Below are 23133 nucleotides of genomic sequence, written 5' to 3' on the forward strand. Positions count from 1 at the left end.
GAGAGCTCTCACTAATAATTAAAAGACCATCTGGATGAACTATGGACATGGTAAATCAGTGCTTGCATTACAGAATCTACTTTTAACTCTAGTGAATGAAATTCTAGAGACATCAAGAAATAAACACACGTACACAATAACCTTGTGAATAACTGCATTGATCTCTAGCTTTCTTAAGCAGCAAATTGTCACATATGCTTGTCTCTGATGACTGCATTCTTTAGCTTGGAACACTATATACTGTTGGCTATTGCCAGTTTTTGACTCAGAAAAAACCACTTTCAAGCTATCAATCAGTAATCTTTAAAGCTGGTGGACAACTCTTCTAAAGTATTCCAATCTGTAGTAATTTTCTTTTAAACTTGCTTTCCTAATGTTACATATCTGTCTGTTTTCTATGGAGTCTAGTTATGATCCGATGCGCAATAAAACAGTCAGAACCATCCCCACTGACTTGGATATACTTGTACAAACTCTCTTTTTTTCTCTTTGATAGATTTAGATAGGATGAAACAAAACCAGACAGTATTATTTTTTCTTTGTTTTTCTGAGCTGCGGCAGTATTTTGTTCATTCTGCTAAAACTATACCCTCTTCTTGTACTGCTTTCCCAAAGCTAAACCTTTAGAAAGAAGGTAACTACATAATACCAGCAATTGAGTGCCCTGTTATCTTCAACATATCTTTTAATCCTCTTAAACTGAACATACAGAAATACCACAGAGGTTGACCACCTTCAAGTACTGACCTTAAAAGAAAACTATACCAGAGAAATCAAATTCCTATGAGACATAGTAAATGTCCTTAAAACCTTCAACCACACCTGAATTTGAGACAATCTTGCTGAAGAGACCAAACAGAGCAAAACTGTCCTAATTATTTCGTTTCTGCTTAAAAAGAGTTGTAAAGCAAGTTTAAGTGTTTTGCACTCTACTACTGCTCTCAGTATTCTAACAAACCTCTACTAAAAACAGAATAAATAATGCAAAAAATATTGACAGGAATTATTACTGAAGATGAATCAATCCAGGATTTCTTATGACTTGTACTCTTCGGAACTGTAAATAGAAGATTTGTTTGCTGGGGATTTCTTCCTACAAAAACATACTTCAGCACTAGTAAATCCCAATTATAAAACCATTTAATTTTAGGGGGTAGCTATGTTTTAAAGGTGCCACCATGCTAATGAGCCAAAGCTTAACAATTTGACAGAACTGAACAAGTGCTGATTCCTGCATGTGAGGCGGCTGTAGCACTTGATGTTGCAGTATCAGCAGAACAGTTAAAACGGATGCCACAGCTAATTTCCTGGGTCATGGTGTCTTATGGAAAGAAGTTGGGTTTTTCATTTTCCATGAAGATTTTAATGTTTTATTTAGAGAATTTCTGACACGTAAACTAATCTGCATCTGTGATATAAAATAAAGATATCAAGAAAAAAAATAAAATCAGTATTGTATTTTATGATGCAGACAAAAAGCAACACAGTTGGGTAATTACTATGAGGCACAAAGAATTAATCTAATGATTTTATTAATACATGTTTTCATAATGCTGAATCATCATGAATACAAAAGAAATCTGTACTTACAAAAAATATAAACCCTGCTTTTTGGCAGTAAAAACCTTCAAGATATGAAAATCTATCACTTGAAATAGATTTAGATCATGCTGACACTAATACAATATTCTTACCAAGACTGAGTAAACCTATAGTAACCTATATAAAGACTCAAAGCTAGCAGGACTATTTTGCATGCTAGAATGAGGCGGGGAAGGGGAGGTTGAAGTACCCTTCTTTTGCTTAAAGACACTCGGAAGCATGTAAAAAATGTCCTGGAGTGTTACTGTTAAATAACTTTCTTCTAATAGTGTAAAGTTTTTTTCCAACACTGCATCATCATTTCAAACTTTTAGAAATTATCACAGCTAGAAATGCGTGATATGAACATGGCCTAGATGTCAGTATACCTTCAATGCACAGACAGGCATTCTGAGAGTATCAGTCAATACACGCAATCAATATTGAAAATTTAAAATGCTCAGCAGTGCCTCAAAACTTTACACCAACCAAGAGAACAATGGTTCTCAACTGTGAAAGTGTGTTCAAACATTTATTCAAGAAAAGCAGAAGTTAAAACAGTAAATGAATACTGTTCTTCTGTCTGTATGCTCAGGAGAGGTAAGAAAGATTGTTTTAGAGAAAACTTCTACTTTTATGTGTAAGAATTGATTATATATTTACTTTTAAAAGAAAGAGGATATTGTGTAACCAAGTAAGGATATGCTGATACCGGGTAAACTTTTTTCCTTGCATAGTAAGTTACTGGAATCTTTGCTTAAAATTAGCTTAAGTAGAATCTAGTTACCATGACAGAGGTCATCATCAAAGCATAAATGAAATACAACATGTATATTTAAAAAATAATAAATTGAAAGGGCCACCATATCACCAGGATAGAAACAAACTTCTGTCAATTTCAGTGTAGCAGCTGTAGAAACATCAGCAATGTCTGCCAGAGACAGACATTTCAATCACTGTCTTCTAAAGAACTTTGATATTCTAAAGGAAATACTAAAATTCTGGCAGTTATTAGAACAGTCACTTCAGAAAAGTGATACTGCAACTATTTAAGAGGGAGCACAGATAGTACAGTTGAAGTACTAAAGTAAATAGGATATTGAAGTATTCAAGACTCAATTAATGTTATTGAGAAGTGGTTGCCAAAAGGTTATCACATGTTCTTTAAATACCACTCAGCTTACATCCTTCTTGAAGAGGACTCCATGAATCTCATTGATCCACCTTCAGAAGGTTACTGAACCATCATCAGTCCATTCCCCAGCTTCCTAAGGATCTCAAGTAGCTTCACTGTTCAATAAACTGACATACCTTCAGCAAAAGTAATTCAGAATTAGATTATGCAATTAGCACCACATGTTTTACCTTCAATAAATAAGAAAGAGGAACAAATTAAGTAATTTAAAGTAATTACCTGATTTACAAAAAAACCCCTGATTTTTCTAGCAGTTATCTTCCACTGTTGAGTAATGAAAGACTTTTAAATATTACTTCATATTGATGGTATAAAAATAGTATCAGTAAAAAAAATTACCATCACATCAGTAATTGAGACACAAACATAAAAGCAACCTTAGCTTATTTGTACATTGAATGAACAGAAAGATAATGCTGATCCAGATACTTAGCATATGATCTGCATCTCTTTGGTTGTTTATTCTCAATATAACTACTGTGACACACTTGTAAAGCCTTTAATGTACCATAAGACTGGCAAGGCCACTTCATTTACATAATTAAGGCAATTATAGCCTTTATAATCAAATGCAGCACCATTTTAATGGTCTGGACTGTATTTAAGCTTCTGCTTTATAATCCATGGAAGCAGGTTGGCAAAGTGCAAAAGAAAATAATGAATATATCCTAAAAAAGCATGCTCTCATGACTACGTAAAATAGTTTTAAGGAGTTTGTTGTGCTACACAGACTAAACTTTGCAAATAATTTGCATGTTTTGGGGACTCTAGAACTGAATTTGTTCATTAATTGTTTCAAGATCTACGTTAAAATTATTATAAAACCTAAAATGAAAACAGCATTAATTATCTTCTTTCATCATAACAGCTTGCCTAACTCTCTTCAAATTGCAGCCACACACAAACCACAGGCTGATACACTGTAGATAACTTTTGCCTCTAAAGGCTTATTCACCATTGGGTTCATTGGGGCTTCCCCTCCTGTTAAAACACGAGCGGAAAGGAAGTAAACAAATCAATCAAGCTAATCAAAATTTTCATAATAAATCATTTCAAACCAACCTCCTTCCTATAGAACAATTTTTTCCCCTGTAAAAAGTATATGAACACTTTGTAGTAGTAAGAATACAACTTTGAATGACTGATTATTCATGTCATATATATTGAGTCTTTACCTAAAAAGAACCAGTGTATAAATGACACTGAGTGTTAGAACAACCCCACAGAAATCAAGGATTACAAAAAAAGCAATGCATCCTAAGCACTCACCCCATGCGTACAAGCTCACTCTCACATACTTACAGTGAACCAGCTAGCTTTGCTTGAGATGGAGTTTGGGAAGTTCACGCTGAATTGCTCCCTACACACAGGAGGGACAAGGGGCCCCACACTGTGCCCAGCTCCTCAAACATGCACACCTGTTTGCTAAGCCGCAACTTGCACAGGACACACATGCCCTCAGTGTCCTGTGATAAAAAGAACTCACACAGTGAGCAGAGACACAACACTGGCACTGTTTTAGAAATCAGAAACTATTACTCAAATTATTTTTAACACAAGGCCAGACCTGCCAGTCCAACACTCACTCGCTGGTAACAAGAAACATGTGCAGTTCACCACAGTAGGATAGAACTGCTTTCCACAGTATTGACACCTTAGGAATTCTCCATTTAAAAGTAAATTTGTGGATGTGACATACATACCAGGATTTGACAGAACTGTACAGATTTGAGTACCCAAAAGCTTCCAAAGGCAACCATAAAAAGTGGAATGACTTGGAAATAAACAGGCCAAACGAAAAACAAAGACAAGGTGGTTCTAGGGAGGATTGCTGTTGCAAAGGTGCTTGGAACTGTGAACAAAGAGCTGTTTCCAGTAATGGGTATGTAATATCCTCATCTTCCCTTTAATGTTATAGCTCTTTGCAATATTGACAACAAGCACTCAGTTAACAATCCTTTCTCATCCTGGAAACAATATAATGTTCGTCTTCAAAGCATTCTTGAGTATGTTCTGCAGTGTTATGGGAATTATTTTTTATAAACACAGCCTTTTTTACATAAACATTATTACTATGGAACAGACAACTTTCCCTTAATCATTTACCTCCTCCTTGTAACAGTCAAGCTTTAATTCATTCTGCAATTATAACTTAATTGCAGAGAACATCAAAAATATAGGTCACTGCTGAAGCACATTCCACCTTTTCACTTTTTTTTTTTTCACACTATCAGCTCCACCCTGATCTGAATTAATAGTATTCTTTTTACGAGAATGTCTCTGCCTCATTGCTCTACCTGCATTTGTGGTATCACTTCTTTTCTGCACAACACATACTTCTACCACTTGTTCCCAAATGTTATAATCCCTGCAAGGACAGAAAGAAAAAGCAAAAATTTTTAGCCAAAAGTTCATCTACCAGTATACTAACCAATTCTAGCTATCCCTTTTCAACTACGCATCTCCATTTCTCGAGTCCTTCAAACACAGCCACAGGCCCTTCATCATTTCCACATCACACATGGACAGTACCTGGCAAGCAGCCTGTAAAACTCCTTTCCAATCTTCCCCAGCTTCCAAAGGAAGGAAGCCCAGGTATTGGGTGTGCTCTGGCTAAGCCCAGGCTAGTTGACAAGGGAACCAGGTATTGTGGGCACACAGTCAGATCACTCTCATCCCAAAGACATTCCCTGTCATTCTACACCACATTAGATTTCTACTAATCACACTAGATTAGATTACTACTAATTATGATGAAGCCTCTTTTTAAAAAGCTTTAGCATGGAGCTCAATTAATGAAAAGATTTTCAATTCAATTCTACTTGGCTCAGTGTCACGCAAGGAAAAAAAAAAGGTTTAAAAATGTAAAAGACTCATGCAAAAAAATTTATCTTAGCATTAAAGAAACAATCAATAAAATTAGCTCCACTGAGCTTCTGTTATTACACAAACACAGTGAATCCTAAATAAATGCAGTATTTTACATACACAGTAACACAGTATTTTTGTGCTAGAAAATTCCCTTTCTATCATAGATATGAAAAAATTTACATATTGAAATTATTGTTATAAAGATTACTAGTCTGTTGTCTCAGAAATAACCTACTATTTATAAAATGCCTAGTAAAGCTCTAAAATCCAGTAAAACAATAGTACTTGTTATTAAAGATCAAGTAAAAAACGGTCTATCATTCACCTTATATACAACAGAGAAGAAAAGAACATTCCTAATAAATTAGGCTGACAAAATATCAAGGCATAAAATTGCACGATGGATCAATTTTCACTTTATCTTCAAATCACAATGTATATTTACAGCTCATCATTACTGTAAATGTGTGTAACAAAGTAAAAAAAGGTGAAAAACAGTAGCTTGGATGCTTGGACAATTACAGCTCAAAGATAAATATCATTAAGATTGAAAAGTAAATACGAAGTATTCTAGTAAAAAAAGCAATAAAAGCAAAATGAACATTTACTTGTAAGTCAATACCCTCTGGAGAACTACAATGTATATACAATAATATATTTTAGTTTCACAGCACCTTTAAAATCAAAAGGTTTCAGAAACAGTAATAAAATAGTGTTCAGAAACATTAGTAGAGTAAGAAGGCTTACCTATGGATAATGTCTTTTTCTCTAACAAGGGAACAATGAGTTAGAGTCACAACGTTATAGCCTATTTACATTAAATAAATATTATGATTCATGCTGATGTCAGCAATAAAGGCAAGAGCAGAAATATTAGCCCAGATTCAATTTTTGTTATGAGCCCACAATGACACCAAGTTCAAGCTGTACAGACAAGACAAACTCCTGGATTTCAGCGCTTCCACTGATACCACTCATCGTTACGCTCTTCTATTTCAGGCTTCATCTAAAGACTATATTGAGAAAAATCAGCAAAATCTTCTAATGAAAATGAAGCAACTAAAAAAGCATAGAGAAATTATTTTATTGTTGCATTCTATACAACTATAGTAGAAATTACATAAAAAAATATTACTGAATATAAACGTATGTCTAAGAAGAAGAGTAAATTAGAAAGCTGACAATTACCTAGTGCAAACCTCACTCACATACAACTGTCACTACCGCTTACACTCCCAGGCTACTGAGACCACCTCCTTCCATTTACTGTGCAGAAAAGTTAACTGAGAGCAGTTTGTCCATAATGAGAACGAGCACATTTTCCTTTATGCTTCTTTTTACAGGCTGGTCACTTTATTTTCTGTAACAAGTGTGAAATTAAATGTTATGATTAGATCTTAAAAAAAAAAAAAAAAAACACATACTGCCATATTTGTAAATAAAGCCCAAACAGCACCACAACATAACACAAATTTTCTTTGATGAGTTATTTTTGTCATATTTCAAGTTTGAAAGTTAAATTTTATCCTCGACCACACAGCACAAACCTCTTCAACTTACAGATGGGAAATTTGCTCACTGCCTCATCCAAATGGCCTCTTCTGGCAACCCCATAACTGGTCACTGATAATATCAGGCCTAATTGGCCTAGTACATGTTGGTTTGAACGTGGATTTTTATTCTATTGATGTCCTGTAGTTACTTTTTCAAAAGAGAAAATGGGAATTACAAAACAGTGGCATCTGTCACTGAAAGGCAGAAATACGAAGCAGAGATTAAGGAGTTAAAGTGCTATTTTTGGCCCACAATCCCTTTATTTGTCAAGTCTGGAAAACAGTCAGTGCTGTCCCTGAATGTAAACAAAACGAAAGCTCTTTTTTGGCATCTGTACCTGTACTATATGAAGAGTAGTGGAGGTCATGTATTGAAAAGATGATCCTATGCAAATTTAATCAGAGGATTTGGAATAGCGCTGCTTGGTTGTTTGTCCCTCTGTTTTTCAAACACTGATGCTCACAGAACCAACCAGTATCCACAGTGTCTTTAATCCTACTGTTATTTACCCCCATCTCTACAAAGCAATTAACAATTCGGTGGTATTCAGTATAAAAGAGGATGCAGCTGAGAGAGCAGTCATATTCAGTCATTGAAGTCTTTCAGATATGCTAACTGAAAATACTTTGAGCATGCAATGTTGCCTTTTCACCTCCTCCTGGCAAAAGCTTAGAGTCAAAGAGAAGGACATGTAAGAGCTTCCTTGCTGCCTATGTAGTCCGCCTCAGATGCCAAAACAAGTCCTTTTTTTCTTCCATGAATTTTAACCCCAATCTCTTATTTTAGTGAAAATATCAAGTGAGCTGTCAGCACAGGATTTATTAGGAGATTAACTCAAAAATTATTGAGACTGAATTCTTCTATTTCAATAGCTAATAAAAACGTATATTCAGTATTTTACCAACAATGATACAGTTTTTGCCATTTATACTGCAGGGCCTTCAATTTGCCCTGAGCTTTAGGGTGTCCCAGCTGAATCTTGACCCTATGTCAGGGCAGAAACATGGCCTTATTTCTATGATTAAGATATCCAGAGACGTAACCAAGAAGGATGCTGTACTACCCATCAGCCAAATCCTTGAAATAGACTGTTTGGGAGACCAGGATCCTGGGCATGTCACAGCTCACACTTGTCAGAATGTTAGTGCAGCTTGACAGGGAAATAAAGTACTTTGTCAAGATTTAGTTTTAAGAATAATCAAACTTTCCCAATGTATGTACTCTGGAGTGGAGCAAATTTAAGATAACTGAAAATAGATGCTTTTCTTAGACACCTTTGAAGGTCTTTAACCACAGCTAAGAGCTGTCAGTCATACACTCATCTGCTGACAAAATTTCTGCAGAAATGCCTGTGGTCTTCATTGACCACACTTTGCTTCATGTGCTTTTGTTCTTACCCATCAGACTGAAGAGCAGGACAAGCAAGGGACAGGGCTCACTACATCTCAGAGAGAAAGGACCATGACCACTATTTGAAAGAAAAAAATCATGCCCAGACACTGCCAAGGGGACAAAAGACTCTTCAGTTTTGTAAAAATGTGCAGTGCACAGAATCCTCCCTAGCTTCTGGTCCGACATAAACACCAAGAAAAGCCTCAGAAGTGCTTAGGAAAATAAAGATCTGCAGATTCCAGCTCAATGAAATCCTTTCATTCACAGCTGTGCAACTCAGTAGGACCTGGATATCCCAAATCCTGGCACATACTTGAAAAGGAGATTGGGGCAAAAGCAGGATGTGAGGCAATGGCTATGCTTGGAAAAAAAGATGCTCCCTCACATTCTTATCTAACACATCTGTCACAAGTGGTGGTGCCTCCCCTTCATTCTGCTTTACCTTCTTTTCTCATTGTGCTACTACACAACTTCCTAAGCCCTCCCTCTCTTCTGTACTCTCCATAGTCATTTATTTCTAACTTTGTGTTCCCCTAATACTGCCTCTAATTCTCTGCAGATGTCCCCCTCTCATTTGTCATCCTGAGTTTATTTATCCTTTCTATCTCTTTTTAAAAATTACTGGAGTACCTACTGTAGTTTATAGTTCATATGATACCCACTTCATTATCCAAATTACATTCAAAACAAAGATGGTAAAGGTTTTTATTTTATTGTGGGCTTTTTTGCTGTGGGGTTAGGGGTTTTTTTTTGCTTTTAACTTTTGTTTCTGTTAACAACTTACATATCTAGATGCAGATCAAGTTCTTAGCCCTTTCATTTATGGATTTAACCTGAGACCCTACACATCAGCTGGCTTCAACATTTCTAAACGTATCATTAAAATGAGACAGACCTCATAAAAGCCCAGATCCCCTTACCTGCCTCATGCATTCAGAGATAAGGATTAGACAGACTTCATAGCTCACTTCCAACTAAAAGGACCTTATGATTTCATTGTTAACTTCACATACATTTTAAGAAGAAAATCTGCTTTTCTGAATAGTGGTTTAATTTTGCTCCCCAAACGAGTATAGGAATCCACACCAAGACTGTTTTGGGAAAGTTCATAGACATAGTTTACCCTCCAGATACGCGTCAAAAAATCAGTAATTTCAATCTGAAAAGATGAACAACTGTCCTAAACAGCCTAGGTAGGGGATGTATTTTAGGAAAAACTCACTTCAGCAATCCCTGAAAAAGGAACAGTAACCTTAATTTGCCTGTTTGGCTTCATCAAATTTGTAAGCAACTCACGTGTATATGCAGCTTAGAATCACAGAACCATAGAAACATTTAATTTAGAAAAGATCTCCAAGATCATCAAGTCCAACCACTACAACATTTTACAGAGCTCCATTTAAAGACAAAAATTGTATTCTTATAACTTTCGTTAGAAGAACTTCTCTTGTAAGAAATTTTGTATTCTGTCACAATAAAAGCTGAAATTTCACTGATGATACCAAGCTCACTTTGATGTTTCTCAAGTTTCCTGGCTTTTGGCCTTATAAAGAAAATATATGAACAAATTTCAGCATTGCAACAAAATGTAGCACTTGGAAAAGCCCTGTATTTTACTTGCTCTGACAATCTGTCAGGACAGGATTAGTGTTAATTCCTATACCCATGATACCTTTTTTTCCTTCTCTTTTACATAACTAGGCACAAGTAATCTTGCTTCCTTGGGAACTTAAATCATCAAGAAGATGTCATTCTTAATTTTAAAAAATTCCAATTTCTGAAGCAAAAAAAAATTGCCTCTAGATTTTTTTTCAGTTTTTTAGCACAGGAGTATGAAAAAATAAATATGCTTGAAAGAACACACTCAAGTACAAAGATAACTGCATCGGGTAGAACAGCTTCCAGCAGAGAAAATGCTGATATTATTTTGTCAAAAACTAAGGACAATGATGGCATATTGAAAGACTAACACTGGAGAATGGCAGGCCTGCTACTGACAGAGAGATGCTTTTTGCCTTATTATCTTAATTTCATTTCATGCCCACTGTTAAGCAAATATTCCCATATCCATCTTGGAAAAATTATTGCTAGAGGATGCTGCAACCACATTAAGGTTACACTCACTGTATATCTTATCAAAGGGTCCACATTAGCCACACGATGCCAGGTCTTCCAGTACTTTGCATTACATTCAATAATTCAAGATGATGACATATTTATCTATTTATTTTCAAGATACTACATGAAATTGTAAATTCATGCTTTAAAGCATTAAGAGTACAATTTTGCAGAGGGGTTACAGCACAGGGAGTATTTAATTACATATATTCAATTAATATTTAATTAGACAATCAATTATTTTTCCAAAGACCAAAAAAAGGGACCTAAAGAAGTGTTTCAGAGCAGTTTTTTTAATTGACTTGTATGCCCACACACAGTTTAATCTTTATAGTAGTCATCTTCATTCATTGTTAAAACAATATAGTTTTGGCAGTAGCTACAGCTTATAATGGGAATTAAGACTATTCTGCACAATAAATCAGGAATAGTGCTTCAAACTATAATGAAATATCAATGTTAATAAAGAATGTAATATCTGTTTCTTTTATTGTTATAAGGTTTCTACAGGAAAAAAAATCTCTAAAACTAATTTTGCTGTATTTTCAATGCATTTTACTCATCCAAAGTGTTACTATACAGAAAGAACAAAAAGATGCATCAAACAGAAATCAGTCTAAATAAATTTTTAAAAATGCAGATCCCCAATCATGCTTTTCTTAACAGATTCAGGTCCATGGTAGCCTAAAACCTCATGACAGCTTTTTATTCAGAAGCACCAAAGACGGTATATCATGTTTTGTTTAACAACCACCTTCCACAACGGCCTGAGAGCCACTGAAATACAAATATGCTTAGCCACCATTTTTTCTCTCCAGTTTGCTCCAGTGGCACCCATGGCTAAGAAGAACTGCAAAGCAACTTCTTTTTCTAGCAGCGTGATCTCATTCGTGGTCCAAAAGGAAGCTGATTTACTCCTACCAAGCACTTCTCAAATAAAATCACTTACATAATGCAGCCATTACTAACAGCTCTACAGCTCAACTGCTTGCTCTTAAGACCAGCAACAAGGACTTCCTTTATCACACTTTATTTGCATCTATAACCATCTCAAGAAGTATTAAACAGCAAATGAAAAAAGGAACAGCAGTAACTCATACTACAATAGTTCATTTGAAAAATACCATGGTATTTTACTGTAGGTACAATTTCAAAACCCTTGGCAAAGAAACAACCTTGAACAAAACAAAGCTGGTTTATTCAAGAATAATGAGTGTTTCTGATAACAGTAATATTCCATGTGCAAAATTTCCCTTCCTTCTGGAAATGAGTATTAAAAATATGGTATGAATTACCATCACTCACCTCTCCTGTCACTTCTGCCCGCACTTGTGGATTTGTCAGAAGGGCAAGGGCAACGTCCTTCACATTTCACTGAAATTTGTTTTCCTGAGACACAGGCTTGATAGTCTAATTTGCACTGTAAGGAGACAAAGGCTATCATTAATATAAACATATCTCATTTAAAAATTCAAGTTCTAAGAAATTTGAAGCAATCTCTCATGAAATGCTTAAACCTTTGTAGACAGGTGTGAAGAAAGCTTTTGTAACAAAAATTAGATTATAGGAAGGTACAAAATTTTTGGTTTCTAGCCTGGCTACAGTTTTAGACTCAATTCAAGCATGAAGGCACTTGGGGTGTGAGACTGATTTGAATATCCATGCTAAATGGAAGTAGACTGCACTGGTTTTATCTGTATTCTATGAGCAAATAAACATAGCAATAATATCCATTATTGAAACAAGCAATAAACAGTCATTTTTTTATTGTATTGTATTTATTTATAGTCAATTGACTATATATACTCAATTATATATATTAATATATATAATTCATATATATATGAATTTCTATCTTTAAGATGATAGTATCCTGGTAAAAAGCATTAATGAATAAAATGAAAAGCTGTGCCTAAAGTAATTTTGCATAGTGATTATCTTTTCTGATACAGAAACAGATTCATTTGTGACGTTCTGATCTGCATACTTACAGCTCCAATCCAGAAACCACGTAAAAGCTAACTATATCTGAGGAACAAAATTGTTGTTTCAAGTGTATAAAAACGACGTAGTTAAAAACCACATACGGAGAAAATAATATCATTGTAAACCGTTGTCACTCTTACTGAAAAGCTAAACTTTTCCTCCAGTAAAACTGCTCTTTGCATAGAGATTTTTCTCTGGGATGTTTTGTCAATGTATTTTCAGGAAAAACAAACAAAAAACCAAGGGGGGGAAGCACCTACAAAGAGCTTTTTCAAAAAGCAAAGGAAGAAAGGTTGTCACGGAGAACACTTCATTCTTGAAGAAAAGATGCCAAATGTCTCATTAAATAGGTAAAGGACATAGAAGCATATGAGTCAGAGAACAAGATCAAGTAACAAATAAAAATATGAAGTGTTTTCTGTGCATCACAACACTTCAGAACAATCTCACCAGAATTTGTCTCTTTTATTCCCTGAGTCATATTTTGTTGGGGTACATAACTTCACTGTAATGAAGTTCTATTAAATGAGTCTCAGTATTTCCAGAGAATGCTAAAGTCAAAGTTTCTCTCTCTCCTAAAAATATGTAAGGGGTGGGAGCACTGTAGCTATGTAAGAATCAAGAAGCCTCCTGAAAGACTGCACTTGAGGTTCCCACTAGTACGAAGATGTAAGCGCTTGAAATTTACAGAACTTTATCGAACTTTTTAAGCAGTCAGACTTCGAGCCTTGTCACACTCTCACACAGCTCTATATCCTGCATAACCCAAAGTGTATCACTGTATCAAAATAGCACATTTTTGTACCATTGCCAGTACTAAAAAGACAGGAATTAATACCTCAAATTTTGTGTACTTAAATAAAGTCATTATTGTACTTCAGTTTTGAATGTGCCACCTTTTGCCAAAAAGGCACAGTTAAAGGAAAATGACACTAATAGAATCTTTTAATTCTCAAAAAAAAATCCCAATGTAGCTGTTCCAACTGAAAGCTATATAGCATTAATATCTCATAAAGGATGAGAAAATAGAAGGAAAGCAAACACCTGCCCATGCTGATTTTGAAACAACTGAATACTTTTTCTATCTCTACTATCCTGGCTGTACAGGAGAGTGCTTGCCTTACTATGATGCCCACCAATGCTCTCTCCAGAAAGTACATGGCCTAATTAATATTTTAATGCTCAAAGCAATATTTTGAGTTTGTGGAATTGATTATTGCTCAAATTTAATACTCGTCTCTGTTAAAAAGAGATGTCTTTCCTTTTTTAAGATCTGAGAGTTTTTATTATTCAAACTTAGTTGTTTAAGGATTCAAACCTACAGAGGGTTGTGCTTTAGGCTTTGATTAAACTGGCTGTTGAGATCACCACTTAATATTTGACATATAAATCCATTCCAGGTTTGATTTACTGAGAAACAGAATATGAAGTGTGAAGAAAAAAAAAAATAGTACCTTTATTTAATTTCTGAAGATTTCTTTAATCCTTTCTTTGAGAGATTTTTTTTTTTTTACAGTCTCCAATGCTCCAAACTTTGATTCACTCAAAGAGTGAAGTTGCTGAAGATACGTGTAAATACTTCATAGGCACTTCAGCTAGCATTGTGAGTTGCAAGTTTAGTTTTTTAATTTATTTTCCTTTGAACTTGTCTATTCAGTTCTATTTGCAAATAACACTATACTTATAAACACTAAAAAAACTTAATGCTCAACACCTGGCACAGGTAGAGATACATGAGATACTGAGTGCAAGGTCAGCACACAACACTTTCAAACCAGTACTCTCATTCACAGGTATAAAATTTTACCCTCGCTGAACTCATTTTAAGGACAGGCAGGCAGCGGAGATATATTAATTATTTTCAAAAACAAAGCAACATCATGGTGCTTGCATAAGCTGGAAATGAATCAAGGCAGTTCTGACAATTTCCTATTAGCAGCTAACGACAAGAGGAACAAAACTCTGGTTTAAACCTCTTGACATCATTCCTCAGATTAACAGTGCATTAGGATACTGTAAAGATAGCTCAGTTAAATATTGCTGGGTCAAACTTCCTTCAATGTTGCTCTTAAACTGCTAGAAGAGTAAGCAACATATCTGAAAAACTCCACAGAAAAAGAAATCACTGACACGCAGGCTATGAGGACACAATGAGAAATAGTGGTCAAAAAGGAGAGGTGGTGTGAGGGGATTCATGCCAGGGTAGTAGTCAAAAAGCTGCCTGATTTCCTGACCAGATCTCTCTCCATGAATTTCCAATGGTCTTGGGAATCTGGAGAATTAAAAGGAAGCTGGGAAAAGCTGACCCAGTCCCACTTCAATGCCTGGTAAAATTATGGAGAAGAATATTCTGGGAGTTACAGGAAGACATATGAAGGACAATGTAATCGTTGGTCACAGCCAGGACAGCTTAATGAGGATCAAGTCCAACTTGACAATTGCCTTCTACAACAAAGTTATCCACCTAGCTGACCAAAGGAAGCCAGTTGATATAATCTTTCTGGATTTCAGTAATGCATTCAATACTGTCTGTCTACCACAGTGCCCTTCTGGACAAAATGTCCAGCAGACAGCAGAACGAGCCCATCATGCAATGGGTGAGCACCCGGCTCGTGGGTTGGACACAAAGCACTGTGGGATAAATGGGATAACAGCAGGGGTACATCAGACAGTTACTACTGGGGTTCCACACAGCTCCACTGTAGGGCCAGTGCTCTTCTCAAGGTCCACATAAACAACTTGGATGCAGGACTCAAAAGTATACGAAGTAAGCTTGCCAATGATATGCAGTTGGGAAGAGCTGTTGACTCCCTCCAAGGCAGGCAGAGAGACCCAGACAAATAAGAGGGGTGGGCAATCACCAACTGTATGAAGTTCACCAAAGAAAAGTACCAGATTCTGCACCTAGAACAGGGCAACCCTGGATGTACAGATGAACCGGGGAAGGAGATGCTGGAAAGCAGTGCCGTGGAAAGGAAACGGGGTCCTGGTTGATGCCAAGTTGAATTTGAGTCATTGTGCCTTGGCAGCCAGAAGGGCCAAGCATGTCTTGGGGTGCATCAGGCACAGCAGTGCCAGCCAGGGAAGGAGGGGATTGTCCTGCTCTGGTCTACAGAGGTGGCCTCACCTCAAGTTCTGGGGGCAGTTTTGGGCGCCACAACATAAAGATATTATGCTATTAGAGAGCCACAAGGATGGTGAAGGGCCTTGAAGGGAAGCCGTGTGAGGAGTGGCTGAGGTCACTTGGTCTGTTCAGCCTGGAGAAGAGGAGACTGAGGGGAGACCTCACTGCAGCCTGCAGCTTCCTCCTGAGGGAAAAAGGATGGGCAGGCACTGATCTCTCCTCTGTGGAGACAAGTGGGAATGGACCAAAGGGAATGGCCTGGAGCTGTGTCAGGGCAGGTTTAGGTTAGATATTCGGACAAGGGTCTACACCCAGAGGGTGGCTGGGCACTGGAACAGGCTCCCCAGGGAAGTGATTACAGCATCAAGCCTGGCAGAGTTCAAGGCTCTCGGGCACATGGCGTGACTCTTGGGGGTGTCTTGCGTAGGCCAGGAGTTGGACAGGAAGATTCTTGTGGATCCCTTCCAACTCAGGTTATTCTATGATTCTAGAAGGTTGGAATATGAGCTAAAGGATATCCTATTAAACATGGAAGAGTTTTAGAATACAGAAATATAATAAAAATAGTCATAATATTAAAATAGGCTAAAATATAATGTAATTCAATACAGAAAACAGCTATGGGTCTACGTTACATAGAAAAAATAATCAAGATGTTAACAAAAGCTGGAACAATGGGCTAGACATCCATTCTAAAGGAAAAAAAAAGTCTAGTGATCGTTAAGAACAATTGAGCAGTGTTTAAAAACATTACACCAGGATATATAAATGCTAGTGCAACCTACAAAGCATGTAAGATAATTTCACATAGCTCTGGCAGCACTGTACAGCTTGTGACAAGACTTCAAACAAGACAGGAATTAATTGAAAAAGGAGTAACAGGAATAATGAGAAACCTAGTAAATAGTCACCAAAAAGAGGCTGAAGGACTAGGTCTTAAGAAAAGACAATTCATATTAAGAGCTGTCAAATAGGCAAAAGACGTCTGAAAGGTACCTGAAAAGAATAGTGCGATGAATGCTACAAGAAATGATTGTCTTCAATTGCTGCAGAGAAGTAGTAAATTAGATACTAGGCAGTTTTTTAAAGAAGGGTAATGACATCTTAAAACAAATCATTGGAGAAGCTTTTTGAATCTCAGTAATTGTCTTTACAACCAGGCTTAAATAAATCCATCAGGAATTACACCTGTGCAGCTTATCTTGCTTTGAGAACATGGGTGGATCAGATGGCATCAAGCTTATTCAGTTGGGAAGTATAGTACAGACTTGATACAGGAATGAACTAGTGTCAAGAGATTATTGCTTGCATAGATCTTGTTCATTTACTGAAGAGTTTGAAAGATGTGTAGTGAATGAACAAGGGAGATGGCACAAAAGGAAAGAAAAATAATGCTTGTACTGGTCTATTGATACTAGATAATTTCAGCAAATTTCTGTTTGGGTACTGAGTGTATTTTTGCTCTCCTGAGCCCTTGAAAACATGACATATGATTTGAGAACATGGTAAATATTTTTAGATAAACTAAAACAAAAATTAGTTGAATATATAAATGATTTGCAATGTGAAACATGAGAAAAAAATCTTAAATTAGATATCCACATCTCACATATAATTTATTAGCTTTCATCTGCAGATCCAATCATCTTATCTGAAAAAAGACATCACACAGAGGGACAGTATGTGAGACAGCTGTAAATTAGTTGCTATTTGCAGACTTCTGAAAACATACAGGGAATACATATTAAAGTATATGAGAAATTTAGTTTAACTGTCTGGCTACCATACTGTTGGAGTCCAGGGCATTCCTTTGGCTGCCCTGGAGGGTCAGAGACCTGGACAGGGGGGTCTGGGACTCCGGCCCCGAGCTCAGAGGGACACTGGCTTTGATCTCAGTCCATGGGAAAGGCTTCCAACACTGAGAGATGAATTACAGGCCACAAGAGTATGAAAAATAGTAGTTTAGCTTATCACAGGGTGAAAAACCAGTAAATCTAGGTTTCTAGCATTGAAGTGAATGGGGGCAAGATGGAGAATTTGGGGTGTTGTCTCCTGCCTCTTCTTTCTTCTTCCCTCACTCCATTTCAGCAGTGATGTTGGCACAAAGTAGTTTAAGAAGATTGGGTCAAAGTAGAGATGACCTGTTTAGTATAAGTGACAGGCATTGGCAAGTAATGCTAAATAAAGAATACGTAGCAATTAGTATAAAAGATAACGACAGCCCAGTTCGGGAGGAGTCGTCAGATGTCCAGGCAGCTGCAAACATCTTTGTTGGGCACTGAGAAAATTGTAAGATAAGAAATAATAAACGAAGCATGCAACCTTGAAAAACCAGAACCTGAAGACTCCGTCTCTTCCATCCGTTTGGCACAGAGCTTTGCAGAGGGCAAAAAGACTCTAAAACCACCTGAATGTCGGGGAAAGCACACGACACCATACAATAAAAGACTTGAGAGTGTACTGACAACAATTTCCTGATTAGATAAAAGGCAGTAATGTCCATTCCATGTGTTACGTGAGTGAAGAGCTCCCTGGAAGAAGGCAACAGAATTAGGATTGCATCATGAGTCTACCAAAAAAGAAAGATAAACTCCTTGTGCAGCATTGACTCTAGCATTTCCTGTAATTTTATCCATCTGCTTCTTCTCACAGACTTAATTCTGTTCCTTTTTGAGAACACTACAACCTCAGTGCAAGTTTTTCCACAACAGTACTGACTTGCCAGGAATATCTACTGGCTTTTAAACAAAACTAACCCAAACTAAATAATCAGGATACCTGTGACTTCTCTGGTAAGTAAAGAACAGAGGCTCATGAACAGAAGACTTGAGGGACAATCTGCAGACACTCCCCTCCAATCCCTCTTTTCCACCTGTATACAGCCTAGGAAGCCGGTAGCACATCTGGTACACCCAAGTCTGCACACAAGTCAGCAGAAATTAGCTGCCAAGATATAAATATCTAGATGTCCAGTGAATACTGTGTCCATTATGTGCTTCAAGCCCTTCACGCTGAAAGAATGAAGCTTGGCCAGATACAGAAAACATCCTTTTCTAAACAGAAGCATGTCTGTAATACTGACCAAAATGTGAATTCACTGATAAGAGAATTCACTTTCAGATATTTTCATCTGCTGAGGTGCTGATACTTACAGAAATGCTTTCTAGAACACCATCATATTTAATACTGAACATTTAGTAAATTACTTTTTAGACAACCAATAATTAATATTTATGCAACTGCAGAGTGTCTCATCTTTGAAACGTAACCATCACTTTGTATGTACCTTATATCAACAACAGCTCTGTAGAAGTCCCTTATGTTTTTGTACATTTAAAAATCAAACAGGCCTATCCAATTCTAGAAAACGATACACACATAAATAATTAAATTCAGATTCCTCCTGATAATTATCAGTTCATATGCTACTAATAGAATTGCTGGGTTTATTTGTAATATCTTTTCAAGTTTATATGTTCCCACCAAAACATGCTAGATGATCCACAGTTCATGGTCAGAAGATTTCGGACGCAATCAACAAGATCTCTGAGGAAAGTGCTCTTTGCTAGAGTCGCACAAAGATATTTTTTCCCATATCATTATATATGTCACAGGTAGAAATCTTTCCCATAGAGCCCCACATTCATGCATCAATACGGATGTTTTCTCTCTTGTTAGAACCTGGTATCTCTGCCAGATGAACAGATAATCTCTGATTTTACTCAGTACTATGTGCTTTCAACTTATCTTCACACTCTTTTCTTATAGACATCCCCCATTTTCAAACTTTATTCCTATTTCACAAAGCTTACATACATTCCCCAGCAGAAAATTTGCCTCTGCTGTATTAGGGGCAAATTGTTACGTGAAATTATGGCCTCAGATTTGAGTCGAAGTCAAATATGTAAAGAAAGTATCTTTTTTAACTCAGCGGGTGGGTCCTGTCACCAAACATAGGGGCAGGGTGGGTAAGGGTGAGTGTTGATCAGGTATATTCCAGGTCCAGCTCAACACAGATCATTACTTGTTGCAGAACATGGAAGAGAAGTAAACGACTGCTTCATGCAATCATTTTAGGCTGGCTTAAAATGAAGGTGAAAATATGGCCAAAGTTAATGATGTGGTAAACCTAATTTTGAAAATTTTATGTAATTTTGAATTTCCTTACAAAAAGCAGGCAAGAAGGTATAGAATTTCAAGCCAAATGCAGCTAGGCATAATGCCAAGAGATGACATTTTCAACTAATTCAAGCTTAGGAAAGGAAAAATTAATGTGCAAATCTATCCATGAAGCATCACCCAGATCTACAGATACCTTTGTATCTCATCAGTAACCTGCTAAGTATGTGCATTGCTCACCTAAAAATATGAGTTTGGATAAAAAGCTTTTCAGCAAACAAGTACTACTATCTAAAATGAAAACAACCACTGAATATCTTAACCATAAAGACATGCAATTAGCACTTTGATCAGAGAAAAACAGGAAATGTGTCTACAAACCAAGACCCTGAGCAAGGAAAATCTTTTGTGGATGAAAAACAACTAATGATACATTGTTTATGAAGCTATGAATTAGAGAATACTATTTTCATGAAAAAAACGAAAACCTGTATGCATAGTTTTCTTGCCATCCACCTCGTCTTTTTTCTTCAGCACTCTGCAGTGCAATAGTATAAAATTAAAAGCTTGAAATCACTGAAATCAGGCCAACTAGATATTCAGTGTTCTCTGGACACCCTAGAACAGAAACACGCTGAGAGATGTCTACTGGGGTTATTTAAATTAGGCACCTACTTATCTTTGCTTTCCTACTTAGAGGCTCTTAAAGACACATGATGCTTAGGAGCTTCTGCAAATTCCTTTGAAGAACTTACCTGCTTTTAAAATTGGCTGTCTGAATTTTTAGACACCTACTCAGTTTGGAAAATATACACCTCACAATATTATTCTATACATATTGCAAACAAGCTAACTAATATTTTATACCATTAAGTAAGAACACAAAGCTTAATTAATGGTAAATCCCTACTTGAAATACACTATTTCTAGTAAATTAAGAGTAATTAATAAAAATGATGTTAGTATTTGTGTAAAAAACATAATATATTTCCTCATATCCAGATTAATATTTCAATATTCCTCAAACACAATAAATTGTGTAAAAAGATATTTCAAATTAAAAAGTAAAATTATGGTTTTAAAAACTTATTCACAAAAGGGCTAAAAATACATAACCATGTTTTATATTATACTGACTGACTCCAAAAATATAAACGTTGATGCAGTCTGAAAATTTACTAAAAAGCTTTTAGTAAGCATGCTTAATACACACACACAAAACAAACCCCAAACAAAAACAAACAAACAAAACAAAAACAACAACAACAAAAAAAACAAAACAAAAAATAAAATACCAACCAGCAGAACCCAAAAGAAAAACACAAATCTCTTTCTGACATATACAAGCATATACTTAAATCCAGAAATTCTGGCTCTTATGCAGAGCTCTTGTCTGTATAGCCCAAACCTCAGCAATTAATCAGGCTCCTTGTTTCAAACTTCTCCATCATATTCATCCCACCCAAGCTAGAGATGCACAGATTATGACTCCACACTGTGTTGTATGTGAAATCCTTGGTGTTCCCTATTGCTGGGATTCAGTATTGTGCAATTTGGAGAGATTTTCTTGAGAGACAGAAAAAAAAGTATTGCTCAGACAAAACTAACTTTACACTTTCAAGTTCCCTACAAATTTGAAAATTAACATGCAAAGAAAATTTTTAAAGGAGAACAAAAACATTTCATTCTCCTACACAACCATCTTAAAAATAGGTGACTATATTGGTTCAAATATCAGAGAGCAAAGCTCTTCACTGATTTTCATCTGGCATGCAAATTTCTGAATAATGACAATAATAACACAGAAGTAATAGCAAAGCTGTAAAACATATATAAAAAGACACAAATTGGTTCTAAAAGCGTGCAATTTTTTGTTAAAACAATTTGCTTATTCCTTATTAGCATGCATTATCACTGTATTTTTAATGTGATAGGACTTCCTAAACCATGCTGGCTGATTTCATTGCTAATTAAAAAAGTTCAATTTATCCAATTATATCTAAGTTGAAATATTTATGAAGTTGTATCTGAGCTAAAATAACATCTAAAGGGCATACTCCTTAGTTTCAATTACAGGAAAAATAAGATTAAAAGTACTAAAAGCAACGTGCACAGACCTAGACAGTCCATGCTGGGTTATCCCACCAAAGTTTCAAAGACATTTAAATTATTCTTTGTCAACTGTTGTGGAAAAAAACCCCAAACAAACAAGAAAAAAAAAAAAAAAATCTATATAGTTCATTACAAGTAGGTGAAACACCTAGGCACTCTCAGTTTTCTTATCAGCGTGTTACCTGTACAGCTGTCTGCTTTTTTGCTCACCCAAAAATGTATGCTAATGTCATTTGAACTCCAAGTGCTGGATTTAATTTATTAAAACAGTCTAAAATACAAGACTCCATGTCCTACCAATGACAAAAAATATTCATGAAATTCCACATTTGTACTAGTTTTCACTCTGTCAGGAAAGAAAAACGGTGCTGCTGTACAAGTGGAATTAACATTCCAAAGCGTGACTGTTTTTCACTAGATCACATATCTCTTCTTGAACTTAAAGAGATGTATTTTGTAGAGGTACACAACTCTGCCTAATTCTTTCCCCCTTGTGCTGTTAGTACTTGATTTCTAAAACATGCAAAAATCTTCCCTGTTCTGTGACAAACACATATGGATTAAAACCAGGACAACACAAAGCCCAGTTTTCATATTTTGTTTTGAATGAAGAGCCAAAGCAACAAATTTGGCTGCATCAATGCTTATTTTTCTTTTCCAGTATGATCGTGGTGGCCTAAGATTTTACTTTTTTTTTGCTGTTGTTGACACACCGCTATGATGCAGAGGACGTACCTCTGGTACTCAGTCATGTGTCTAAATTTGTTTTTAATGAAATATCCATGTAGCAATTGGCTCACGTTTATATTATTTCACTGTGAGCTTGCCAGAATTAAAAATACAAAAAAAAAAAAAACACCTCTAAAACCAAAATGTGAGACTTGGATGATGATTCTTTAACATTACAGACATTCTTCCTCATTGGAATCCGATTTAAAAAAAAAAAAAAAAAAACCTGAAGTTTCTCTTTTTCTCCAGGCCAACATGAGTAGTTTATAGCACTACAGCATTGCTGGTCTAAATCTCTGTTATGGTGCCTGAAACCTAAATTTTACAGTATTTCAGCTTCTTTCTAAATGCA

General features: G+C 36.1%; 1 protein-coding gene across 3 annotated transcripts in view; it reads right to left on the minus strand.

Annotated features, from left to right (window-relative positions):
• Nucleotides 1-23133, minus strand: part of SPOCK3 (SPARC (osteonectin), cwcv and kazal like domains proteoglycan 3) — a 167321-nt gene that overhangs the window by 36257 nt on the left and 107931 nt on the right. For all 3 annotated transcript variants that reach the window (XM_040065473.1, XM_058420778.1, XM_040065475.1), the window contains one exon: nt 12017-12131. In XM_040065473.1, coding sequence (XP_039921407.1) covers nt 12017-12131 — 115 coding nt within the window. The remainder of the gene's footprint in view (nt 1-12016; nt 12132-23133) is intronic.

This window comes from Hirundo rustica, chromosome 5 (genome assembly GCF_015227805.2).
Source record: "Hirundo rustica isolate bHirRus1 chromosome 5, bHirRus1.pri.v3, whole genome shotgun sequence".
Lineage (NCBI taxonomy): Eukaryota > Metazoa > Chordata > Aves > Passeriformes > Hirundinidae > Hirundo > Hirundo rustica.